This window comes from Mytilus trossulus, chromosome 12, assembly GCF_036588685.1.
Source record: "Mytilus trossulus isolate FHL-02 chromosome 12, PNRI_Mtr1.1.1.hap1, whole genome shotgun sequence".
In the NCBI taxonomy this organism is placed as follows: domain Eukaryota; kingdom Metazoa; phylum Mollusca; class Bivalvia; order Mytilida; family Mytilidae; genus Mytilus; species Mytilus trossulus.
The window spans coordinates 19,195,361-19,208,403 of record NC_086384.1 but is presented as its reverse complement, the minus strand read 5'-3'; the positions used below and the strand labels follow the sequence as shown (position 1 = coordinate 19,208,403).

General features: G+C 32.0%; 1 protein-coding gene across 1 annotated transcript; it reads left to right on the top strand.

The window, feature by feature from the left end:
* The first annotated feature begins 1,714 nt into the window (after positions 1 to 1,714).
* Positions 1,715 to 13,043, top strand: LOC134693113 (serine/threonine-protein kinase Pink1, mitochondrial-like). The gene is made up of 10 exons (XM_063553822.1): positions 1,715 to 2,188; positions 3,398 to 3,560; positions 5,311 to 5,658; positions 6,223 to 6,385; positions 7,043 to 7,228; positions 8,870 to 9,030; positions 9,906 to 10,036; positions 11,036 to 11,216; positions 12,144 to 12,205; positions 12,535 to 13,043. The coding sequence occupies exons 1-10, from the start codon at positions 1,868 to 1,870 to the stop codon at positions 12,769 to 12,771; spliced, it is 1,953 nt and encodes a 650-aa protein (XP_063409892.1). The 5' UTR covers positions 1,715 to 1,867; the 3' UTR covers positions 12,772 to 13,043.

The window sequence follows — 13,043 nt, the reverse complement described above, 5'->3', positions numbered from 1 at the left end:
GCATTCTTATTCGCTGTCCCGTAAAAGGAAGGTAATATTTCTTACTTGTTTCTATGACAACGAAAAAGAAGATCGACTTCCCAATTTATAACTTCTAAGTCAGAGAAATTATCTTAACTGATTTTGTGTATTTTCTGGCGCCATACCAAAAACTCTCTTATGAAAGTTGTTTTTATTTTGACGGATATATTAGCATAGCTGAGAGAGGCTTTAAAAAACTAGTTAAAATTTCTTTATATGATTTCTTTCTTCGAATCTGAAGTGATTAACAGAATATTTACATGTGTATATTTCTGTAAGAATTATATATACAAACATTTTAAGATTCGGTGTGGTATTTCAGATTTTGATAAAACAAATTTCAACTGAATGACAAGTGGCTCAGTCTAAGCAAATTTGTCACTAATTCATATGACAACCCCAATTTAAAAAATTAAAAAAATTAAAAAAGTAAGATTTTTTTTTAGTGATTTGTAAAAATTAAATTGGGTCATCGTTTTGTACATCTGCAATCTATTTTTTTTTTAAGGATGTCGATTATGAAAACAGTCCTTTTCCTGGTACTCCATTCCGTACATTTTGCTTACATATCTTGAAACGTTTGTTTTTTCCTCATTCAAAACATTTTTTTCGTAGAATTAATTAAGGGTCCATATTGGGTGTGTGCTTACATGCGTGACAGTACATCGAAAAGGTGAATATATGAATGTGCATATACTGGTAGTTAATGAAAGACAGAGAGGGGTATTTAATTTTGATTTACTGATATATATATCTAGCAGAAATAAAAGGAGAAGTAGTGGTATACATGTCCGGTGTCAATTAGCCGAGTGCAAGCCAACGACAAGTATAATAACTTCGACGTCAATGCAGTCTTATCAATAGACGTGCGGTTATGCAATAAAGCAAGGTTAAAATCGTCCCCATTGAATGGGAGAAAAAAACACCTTTGCCATAGAAACTATAATTAAAACAATGTCACCAACACCAAGTTCTCCAATTAATAACAAAAATGGATTCAAATGGAAACGTAAGTTAAGACAACTCTACATGGACATGGTTATATAGGAGTATTTAGTTCTCGTGTAACAAATGACAAGCTTTCATCTTATTTATTTTGCATGCCTGTGCTTTATGTTTTATGTGTTTTATGTTTTGTGCTTGTCTTATATGTATGTCGGATAAAAGCTCCTCAGGGCTTATGTTGTTTTGTTATATGTATAACCGACTTTAGATAAATCGTTTATAAATGCTTAACTCAGTTCACTAATAATTAGCCTCCGTGCTCTGTATTCAGATACTCGGCGGGCATCAAGGCCACGGTGGGGTTGAAAATGCAATTCTAACATTTTAAAAACATATATAAAACGTCGATAGTTATCCACAGGCACTCGTCTCAGATTTTTGTTCTTCTATATACCTTTATGTTATATAAAGGTATATTTAGGGGGGGCAAAAAACTAGTCATGCTAGTTAATAATTTTCATTTTACGTTTTCAGACTTCTTCGTTTTACTCTAAACTTTTTTTTATATAAGTATTATATATAATAGTGCATTAGATTTCGTCATTTATGGTCAAGATATCTATTTAGGAATATATTTTGTGAAGGGACTACGATATGGTTTGGGGTGACAGTTTAGCGGGAAATAGTACGGGAGATAATTTGTAACAACTTCGGAAGCTTTTGTATTTTTCGTTCTAGGTCAAGGTAAACCCAGAAATATATTTCATCAGCAAAATGGAGGACAGAAATTAATTGCGCAGATATTTCTTTTTACAAAAACAGTTATTTCTGCTGTGATATAGATATATATCATCTCGAGGGCTAGGCTTTGATTTGGCCTCAGCCCTCTGAACGGCTCCAAATGACAGCCAAAGTCATTTCGAATGTCTTCAAACGTGGGAAGGACATTTTCCGACTCGCACTTTCAAAACAACCACAAAATGTTGAAGTCCGACAACCCAAAACAGAACTATTCCGTCTGCATCCATCTCAAGTTGTAGCTCCAATAAGAAGCATCTTATTTACAAGTCGTGTGTCATACAAAACGATTGCCAGTCACCTAAGACGACGAGCAGCTTTTGAGTTTGGAAGACCGCAACGACTTCCATTTTTCGGCTTTGTTGGTTTGGCCTTGGCAACTTCGGCACAAAATGATAATGAGAAATTGACAGAAGAGATCAGAGTATGTTATACATGATTTGTCTGTTTTTTGTAAAAAATTTTCCATCTAGATTCAGTCATGTGTCAGCAAGGACGTATAACTTATATATAATATACGTCCTTGGTGTCAGCACAGGAATCGGAAGTTCTATCAATAAAATTCTGTAAATAATAAGGTCGACTATCAATAGAGCTTTTCGTATCTCTGACTAGTTATTTAAAGAAATGTCAAACAGCCTGAGTTGAATTATCTAAGTTTCAAGTTGTCTTGCACGTGTTACGTTAGACTCAGATAGAGTAAAGTTGTGTTGGCCTCTAATAAGATACATTGTACAGACCAGTTCTTGCATCTTGAAAGGCTATTTCAATATTTTGATATGACAAGTCACATCAATGATTGTAATGACAAAGCCATTTTTTTGTCTACATTTAATTTAGAGAGGAAATTAAAATTTGTACTGAACTTTGAAATCAATTTTGCCATGCAATTTTCTCAGATATTCAGAAAATATGGATATATCATATTTATTTTAGTCTTTTGTGTGCTTATTAGTGAGAAAAAAAATCCAGAAATATAAAAAAAATAATGTTAAAATGAGTAACAATTCAACCAAAGTGAATATGACTTTATAATGTTTTTACTTCTTATTTCAAATATAAAAAAAGATGATGTGGTATGATTGCCTATGAGACAACTCTCCACAAGAGACCAAAACGGCACAGAAATTAACAACTATTGGTCACCATTCGGCATTCAGCAATAAGCAAAGCCCCATACTGCATAGTCAGCTATAAAAGACCCCGAAATGACAATGTAAAATAATTCAAATGAGAAAACTAACTGCCTTATTTATGCATAAATGCCCAAAATGGTTACCAAGATTTACCAAGATCGATCCTTCACTGTAGAAGAGTCTGAAAAAACTATTGAACTAAACTCGATAAAATTTGCAATACCTGAATTTCATATTTGTTTGATGTATATATATAACAAATATCTTGATGTTAGGTCTTTCAAAATTTACAGAGTTTAAAATTGGTTTTATTTTATACTCTCTGAATTGAAGGATCTTGGCCGGAAATCTGTGTAACCGATTGTAACCCATCATTTGTTACAATTTCTACCTAATCTATATATATATATGTAATATTTGCATCTGGTTATTAAAAAAATGATCAATCCATCATTTCTATTTGCCATACATTTTTTGAACTTTTTATATTTATGCAGGAAGTTCTACAGAACAGAATCAAGACCAGTCCAATTATACAACAACTGTCCCTGGAATCATTTGACCTAGGTCAGGTTATTGGTAAAGGATGTAATGCTGTTGTGTTTGAAGCTAGACAGAAAGATGGAGAGGCTGCGACCCTTGAACTTGATAATTCTTCAGGTATGCTTTTTATCAAATTTCTCTTTTATAATACTAGGCCACTGAAATTGCAAAACAGTGAAATTATTCAATCCTTTCAATTCAATTAATTGAACTGGAAGTTTTAGTTTGTAATGTCACTTTGATGTTACATGTATTAACATGTTGAAATTAACAAATTGGTTGTAAGAAGGCCATTTAACACATGTTTTTGAGATAGTCAGTTATTTCTTTATACATGTCCATACATGTAAGCCAAGGCCTTATACAAAAAAGATGATGTGGTATGATTGCCAATGAGACAACTATCCACAAAAGACCAAAATGACACAAACATTAACAACTATAGGTCACTGTACTGCCTTCAACAATGAGCAAAGCCTTATGGTGCCTTTGGGAAAAGCCTTGGGGGGGGAATCAAAATATTTATTAAAAGTTGTCACCAAAAGAATATTTTGGCAGATTTTTTCACAGTCATTCCAATATTGGTGTACATGTACTTTATTTAGAATTGAATAACATTACATGTCACATGCATATGAAAAGTAATAGATTATTTGATCAGAGCTTCCAAAATTTTTCTGAGCCAGCCGGACATTTTATATCTGATCCGAATTTTAATCCCTAAGACTAAGTCACAAAAGGCAATTATGGTAACCAGATGGCCCTCCCAATGATTGACATTAGATTAAAAACAATATTAAACTTTACTTTGATATGAATTTGATGTTCTGACATAAACTGTTGAAATTGGCATTGCATCATTCAAAGTGTGCACATCAGCGTGCTCATATCTGCATAAGACTCTTTATTTGTGCAAAATGACATTGTCTAGTACTTTATTTTCGTTTTTAAAGTCACATTTTTCAAAACTGGATGTTGACTTGACAATGGTAAAACATGGACCATAAACAGATACGTAAAATCGGTGTACGTTTATATAGCACGACTGAGCGAAGAAGCTCTTTCCACGTTATTTCTTCAACAAAATACTTGAAATGAATGTTAGATACAGGTATCAATGATAGTTTTAGCATTTTTGAAGAAATGTAGGATGCATAATTGTTAAATTGAATTTCCCACCTGTGCACATGCGCACACATGTTCTTGTTCATACAATGTAGTTCTGACGATTTTTCATGTAAAACCTTTTTAAATGTTTCATCAAATCAAGTTTATAAATGTATTTATTATATATTTTAAATCAATTAGATACAAACCACTGAAATGTACGAAAATAATTGTGAATTGACTGATTAATTTATACGATGTCTGGTACTGAAAATAGTTTACCTGTCACCAGAACAGGTTGTTTTCAGCTGTCCAACAACTAATTAGCCTTGATTTAAATTAGAAAGTATTGAAGTAGGGGTTGTTTTGATAGTAATTAATCATCATGTCACTTTTATGACCGGAAATGTATAGCAGAGAAAGGCAAAAGGTTGGGTCAAAAAGATCAGGAATTTATATATGTTAAAATGACTGAAAAAGCCTTTGAAACTAAAAAGTAGATGACAGTTTCATGCTTTGCCCAACCGGACTTTTACTGGACATTATACAAATGACCGGAATATATGACTGTTTTGGAAGCCTTGTATTAGCGTTATATGAAATAAAGGATATGTGGGACATATGAGAATCAGACAGTAAAATAAAGAAGACATATTTTGAGGTGATATTAACATAAAGGTTATAATAAAATGCTATTTCATGTTTTCTATAGATTGTTAATGTAAATTTGAATTACCTCCCTTTTCCCATACTTTTGTAGATTTTGAAAATGTTAATTTACAATCAACCATTGTGGAGGATGAAGAAGATAAATGGTATCCACCTACTGAGCCATATGTTGAGGAAGAAACCAGCCAATCATTTTCTGTGATCAGTGAAGGGGAGACAATTATGTCAAGTTTTTCAATAAATGAAGGGGAGACAAATGAAAGTTTTTCCTTCATTGAGAGCAGAGAGGTCACTCTGAACCAGTATCATTTTGATGATGAACTTTCTATGGATAGCATGTCCATTTCAACTGAATTAAATGATGGAGAGAGTGAAAATACAGAATCTGAGGAGGAATGTGATAAGTGGTCATTTATTGAGGAGGAAGGAATTGAAACAGGTACAGATTTATCTACGTAGATGTGTGTATGTCATTTTCCCCCGACTCAATTATTTTGTAATAGTTTTCTAATTTGAAACTTCTTAATTGCTATTGATAACTATTCTACTTATTACTTAATTATTTTTAGAATATTTACTGATAGTCAATGAATTTTATAGGTGTTCTTCCGTTCCTATTTTCTTTAGAAATAAACTACATGTACTAAGATTATAAATCTTGTTAATTACAATTTGCTGGCATTATGTATTAAGGAGATGTTGTAAGGTGCTAATGAGACAATTAACCACTAATCCAAATGACATGGATGTCAGAAACTTAAGGGTACTGTACTATGTCCCTCAACAATGATCTAAACCCTTACCGTAGTCCCAGCTTTAAAAGGCCTGGACATGTACATGGCATGACATTTTCAGTTTCTTCTATGGGTTGCAATGTTAATTTACTTCTGGTTCCCATTGTCAATGATTGTAGAATTTAAACACATTTGAAATGACAATATATATACTATCCTTATTTAAAGTATCATTAATGAGTCATATGTAGATTTGTTTCTTTTTAAAGGATCAATAGAAGATACCACATCAATCAAATATAACCTGGCTATAAAGATGATGTTTAACTATGAAGTCGAATCAAAAGCTGATTCTATAATGAAGGCCATGGAAAAGGAGACTGTCCCTGCTAGAGTTCCCATTTACCAGCAAGGGAATTCATGGTACTTTAGGTAGGTCTCAGTCCTATCAATCTACCAGTAAGTCCTATTGTGACATCCCAAAAAAAAGGCAAGTTGATCCATGTCTGATGACGACACTAGTACTTATACACAACTTTCTGCAAAGATTTGAAAAAGATGGATGATATTCATTAGAGAAACAGATTTAACCACTATACCTAGTGTATTAGGATATATATACTCTCTCAATAGTTAATTTCAAATATTTAAAAAGCCCAGCTGTCAACATATATTTGTTCTACCTAACAGAAGTTCCAATGGAAACTTTGTTATAAACATTGTCATAATATCTATTCCTGTTAGAACAAATATTCTATACCATTCATTCCGTCAGGAATATATACTGTAATATTTATTCCTGTGGAAAAAATAAAAAATATTCCAGAATATATTTTCCTTTTGGAACTTATATTATGAAGGAACTTCTATATTCTGTAATCTATATATAATAAGCTAAAAAAAAATATAATTAATACAAGATCTATAGAAAACAAATAATGGAACAGTTTTAAAATATATTTTAGGTCCTGATTTGAATATCAGTATCAATAGGGCATATATGGAACTGTTGACTGATTCAGGCTTGTACATGTATGAGCCTCTTGTTTACATTAAAAAAAAGTTTCATAGTCATTATTTTCTTTACAGAAACAGAGTTAGACTAAAATCATTACCACAACATCCAAACATAGTTGATATGATTGGTGCATTTGTTGATCCCTTTAACGTGCCTCAGTTGTCTGTTGCCATGGAAACCTATCCAGCTGCATTACCGAAGAGACTGTATTCAAGTGGACTAGGACGTAATATGACAATGTATATAGTGATGAAGAAGTAAGACTATTCACAAAAATTTTAATTAGAAATGAGGAAGTTGATTAATATACATGTACAAAACTATTGTACACTCTTCAGGTAGTACACTCTACAGGATTCATTATAAATAACTCATTTCAAAGTGATAGGATAGCAATGCTAGTGTTTATGATTTGATGTATGGCTCATGTCAAGTAAAATACATAAAAGAGGGATAAGATACAATACTTTAAGAATAATAGGCAACACCTTGGACAAATGAAAATTAGCAAAAAACAGTACACTGTATATGTCAATAAACATTGAGCAAAAAAAGAAATCAGCAATAACCAGTATTGAACAGAGTGCTCTAGAAGATCAGCATATCCTGCTCAGACCACTTGTTTGTATTATAAAGCTGAAATTATTACACTCCCGCTTTTAAAAAAGGTTATACCCCCGCTTTAAAAAAGGGGGGGTAAACTATTTTACCTCTGTCCATCAGTCAGTCCGTCCCATGAATATTTTTCGTCGCATTTTTCTCAGGAACTACAATACAAGGATTTCTGAAATTTGGTTTCAGGGTTTATTTAAGTCAGCTATAACGTGTGATGCGTTTTCAGATTGATCACTTGAAAACTTCCTGTTTACCAAACACTTGTATGATTTTACACATGAAAGCCAAGTTGAAAATTTTCGTTTTCAGGTTTCAGGATTTATATAAGTCAGCTATACTGTGTGATGCGTTTTCAGATTCATCACTCGACAACTTCCTGTTTACCGAACACTTGCATATTTTTACACTATTTATATTATCCACTTGCAGCGGGGGTATCATCAGTGAGCAGTAGCTTGCAGTTTTACTTGTTATTTAAAGCACATCAAATGCAATAATCTTTTAGGACATTACATAATTAATGAAAAGGACAAAAAAGGTGATAGCTTTGCATTTACATTTTATTTCCTCTTTTAATATCACATGGTTATTTTTCAAATCCCAATATGAAATGAAAGAGTGTATTGATATTTACCTCTAAACAAAACAATGTACTGGTAATGTTTTATTTTGTAATGTAAATAAATTTGCTTTGTTTTCAGTGAAGTGACTTTAAAAAATGTTCCCTCTGATACACAGCTATTGACTTCTACTAAAATATAATTTTACTTTGAAAGAAACAACAGAAATTTCTCTGATAATTTGCAATTTATATTAAATATTTTTATGCCCCATTTAGTGGCATTATATTTTATGGTCTGTCGGTCCCTCAGTCAGTTCTTTTGTTTGCCAATCCGACTGTCCCGCTTCAAGTTAAAGTTTTTGGTTGAGGTAGTTTGTGATGAAGTTGAAGTCCAATCAACTTGAAACTTAGTACACAAGTTCCCTCTGATACGATCTTTCTAATTTTAATGCCAAATTAGAGATTTCACCCCATTTTCACAGTCCACTGAAGAAAGAATTAGAAAATTATAGTATGGATGAGGCATCCGTGTACTGGGGACACATTCTTGTTATATGTATACCAACAATACAATCTAGAGACAGATAAAGAAAAGTTTTTTCAAATTTTCTTCCTTATTCCAATATTTTACTGCTATGATTTATCATGTTATTTGTACTATTTCTTTGTTATTTTTTTTCTCAATAATAAATACTGTTTAAACAAAAAATACTTATTGTAGGTATGATATGACACTGAGAGAATATTTAGAACAGCATAAACCAGACGTAAGAACAAGATGTCTTCTGCTGACACAGCTATTGGAGGGAATCATACACCTAGGGAATCATGGGATAGCACATAGAGATATTAAAACTGACAACATGTTTTTGGAATATTCAGGTATGTATGCAAAAGTATACATTAGTAAAATTCTTATGTGATTTACTTATCTACCAATACTTGAATGTGTTATTGGTATTTACGTTTTTTTTTATCTCGCTTGGTTATAACTTGGATGTTTGAAATGTACTATTATGTTACCAAAACTACTTTTTAAATACCATGTCTATGTAATGGTAATATACAAATGTTTAAGTTGATTTTTTTTATTATAGCTATGTCCCTTTGAATTAAAATTTCTCAAATCCTCTTTCCTTGCAATTGTAAACTACATAAATATAGAGAAAGCTGGTTCACTTTTGATCCCGATTTCATTTGCAAAGAAATATGTTGGCCCCTAAGACTTTTCTAGGGTTACAAGTCTTAATTCCTTAACATAGTCAAGAATACACATACTATTTCAATCATCTTTATATTGCTTTTTATAATGATGGAATGTTGACTTAATATAATTAATACATAAATGTGGACGTAATGAATTTATTTACCCTGATACAATTACCTACACTTATAGAAAGAACTAAGATTTTTGCAATTTATTGTGTTGCTGGATTGCTTGCTGACTTTTGTACTTATATCCTACATTTTTTTTCACACAGTCAAACTTGCTTAGCCCTAGAGATGACCTTTTTATGTGTAAATCTGTCTAATCATATCACATCATGCCATGATGTATTAACATGCAATTATAACCTAAATTCAGAATCATCTCTCTTAAAAGATCAATTTTGTTTTGACTCAACAGTAAACTTTATATGCAGGTTTCACTGTATGTGTGAGCTCACTAGTAACATGAGTAATGTGACCTTGTTATTGTTATATGAGCTAACAGATTCATGGTAATTATATATAAAAAAAATCTATTGATTTGATAGAATCATCAGTACCCAAGCTTGTAATTGGAGACTTTGGATGTTGTTTGGCAGACACAGAATTTGAACAGAAACTTCCATATTTTACATCTGATGTAGACAGGGGAGGCAACTGTTCATTAATGGCACCTGAGGTAAGGATCAATACCTGATAAATACAAGATAAAATAGACAAGGGAGGCAACTGTTCATTAATGGCACCTGAGGTAAGGATAATTACCTGATACATACAAGATAAAATGAAGCGTGTCTGTCTTCATTCACAGTTTAAAACATTTATGAATTTTACATTGCTTCAGCTGTTTTCATTATTTCTAAAAAGTTAAGCAAATATTCTAATCCATTTGTTTTGGAAATATTTTTTATGCCCCACCTACAATAGTAGAGAGGCTTATGTTTTCTGGTCAGTACATCCGTTCATCCATCCATTCGTTAGTCTGTCCCACCTCAGGTTAAAGTGTTTGGTCAAGGTTGTTTTTGAAGAAGTTGCTGTCCAATCAACTTAAAACTTAGTAAACATGTTCTCTATGATATGATCTTTCTAATTTTAATGTCAAATTAGAGATTTTATCCCAATTTCAGGGTCCACTGAACATAGAAAATGATAGTGCGAGTGGAGCATCAGTGTACTATGGACACATGCTTGTTTGTACATCATCATGAAGCCTGAATTTAACTTCAAAAATATTTTTGACATGAGTTATTTCCCTTTCAAGGTTACTTGTTTGGTGCATATAGAGAATCATTAAGGAATGATTTCTTACTATATAAAGTCTTTATGAGGAATGAGTTGATTACAAGTGAATTGTGAGGAAAACCAATTGCAATATATCAAGTTTATACCAAATACTAAAACTGGGACCGCTGCTGAAAAGTTTCTAGGAAGTACTACCAAGTACTATTTTGAATTTTGTAAGCCTTGCTCATTTTCTGCATTTCATGAAATTGCAATTAATAATCTGAAAGTTATTAATCAACGATTGCAATAATAAATGCTTGTCAAAATTACATAATTGATGTAAAATCAAAATTGAAAAAAAGAGATGTCTTCACTTTTAATCATTTTAAATATTTTGACACAAAAAAGAAAATGATTGTTTTTTTCTATTTAATGTTTGCCATTATGATTACAGATTTCGACGGCCATTCCCGGTAGAGATGTCTGGTTAGATTACAATAAAGCTGATCTCTGGGCTGTAGGGACTATTATTTATGAACTGTTCTCTATGGACAATCCTTTCTATGGGAACCAGTTTGGACAAGGATTACTGGATAGTAGAACCTACAGGGAACAAGATCTGCCCTCCTTACCAGGTACATAATTAAACTGCTGGGGTTCTGTAATTTCAGTGGCAAAAGTTAACAACTTATTTTGGTTTCACAGCCCAATTTATGAACAGGTAAATCTAAAACCATTTAAATGGGGAAAAGCAAGGGTCTTATTCATATAAAAAACAAGAAACGAGAAACACTCATGAACCAGAACAAGAAACCACAACTACTGAACATTAGATTCCTGACTAAGGACGGGTGCAAACAATTGCAGCTGGTTTAAACATTTGAACATGTGCCAACCTTTACCCTTACCCGAAACAATAGTGTAGCATCACAATAAAGAAAGACACACTATAAAATAACAATTGAAGTGGCTAAACTCAATCAAAAGACATATTGACACAAGTGAATATACACTGAACGAACAAATTTGATCTATGACACATGGTACCGGTAAATGTCTATCTGTCTATCTGAAATATTTTCTTTAAATGAGTGATAGGCTATTTGCCAATTCCCGTAATTGACCCTATAATTAGAGACCTTTATTTTGGTTGTCTCCCTTCATGAGGGACATTTCATTTTATTTACAATGCAGAGCTAGCAGAAAGAGCAAATTTACCTGTGCTCAATGTGAGAAATTTTTAATGTTTTCAAATCTTTAAAATACATTACTTTGTTGTTAAGCTGAATACTTTTTACATCAGAAATTATTTATCATGAAAAATTAGTTAAATCCTCGATACATCACTTTCAATTCATCATGGTTTGCATTGGCAAAAGCCAATTTTGTCCGGTATGGAACCAGTCTATGATTGACAAAGGGAAGTAATTTATTTAAAAAGTGTGTAATAATAGAATCAAATCGGTAATTGGCAAATGGACTATTCAGGCAATGTTTTTGTGTATGTTATGTTGTTTTACTGTAATATTGTGTGTGTCAGCAGTATATGTTATATATTACAGATACAGTACCACATATTGTCAAGTTACTAGTAAGACTGTGTTTATCTAGAGATCCCACAAAGGTTTGTGTCAACTGTACATTAAAACCATAGATAATGAAGGTTCTTCTGTAACTAAAAAAAGATAGATATGATGTTATAAATTATGACAACTAGAAAAGAGTTTAAATGATTTTTATTTTATTATACATGTATATTTGTATTATTATTTGAGAAATGAGGTAAATAATGGCATGAGAAATCAAAAAAGTAAAATAGATAACATGGATAAGCTAAGCTATCTGAAATAAATTGGTTGTTTCACACATACTGTGTACAATATCAAATATGATAAGATTATACGTTCACATGGCCTTGTCTCATACAGAATATGGTTCTTTTATTATTTCCAGAGACCAACCCCTACTGATGCAGCCAATCTAATGCAGATTTATCTGTGGTTACCTGAATGGTTTGTGTTTAAGCCTGATCTTTCTGGTATAAAGGAGCACCTGTTGGTCCTTACAGCTCAGGTCATACTGCATGGGAAACACATGGCTCCTGGTGACCAGCTGATGTCAACATTTCTACAGAGACTAAAGCTACAGGACATTGAGGGAATTATACACAACATTGCTGAAGTGGAATAATGAACATTGGTTGTTTAGTTGTTACAGGATGTGAAATATTATGAATATATTTATTTTTTTGTAATCTTATTTCATCTAGATGTTTGCAGACATTGTTTTAAAGTATTTGTAAATTACAGAATTTTTTTGATTTTTAATTTTACTCAAATCTGATTTGATTTCTACATCATTATTTTTTTTTCTCAGTTTGTTTATGTTGTTGATTAACCTTAAAGGTTTTATACTTTTTATGATTAATTTTTTTTTTTTTTTTAGACGTATTAGTGTATACA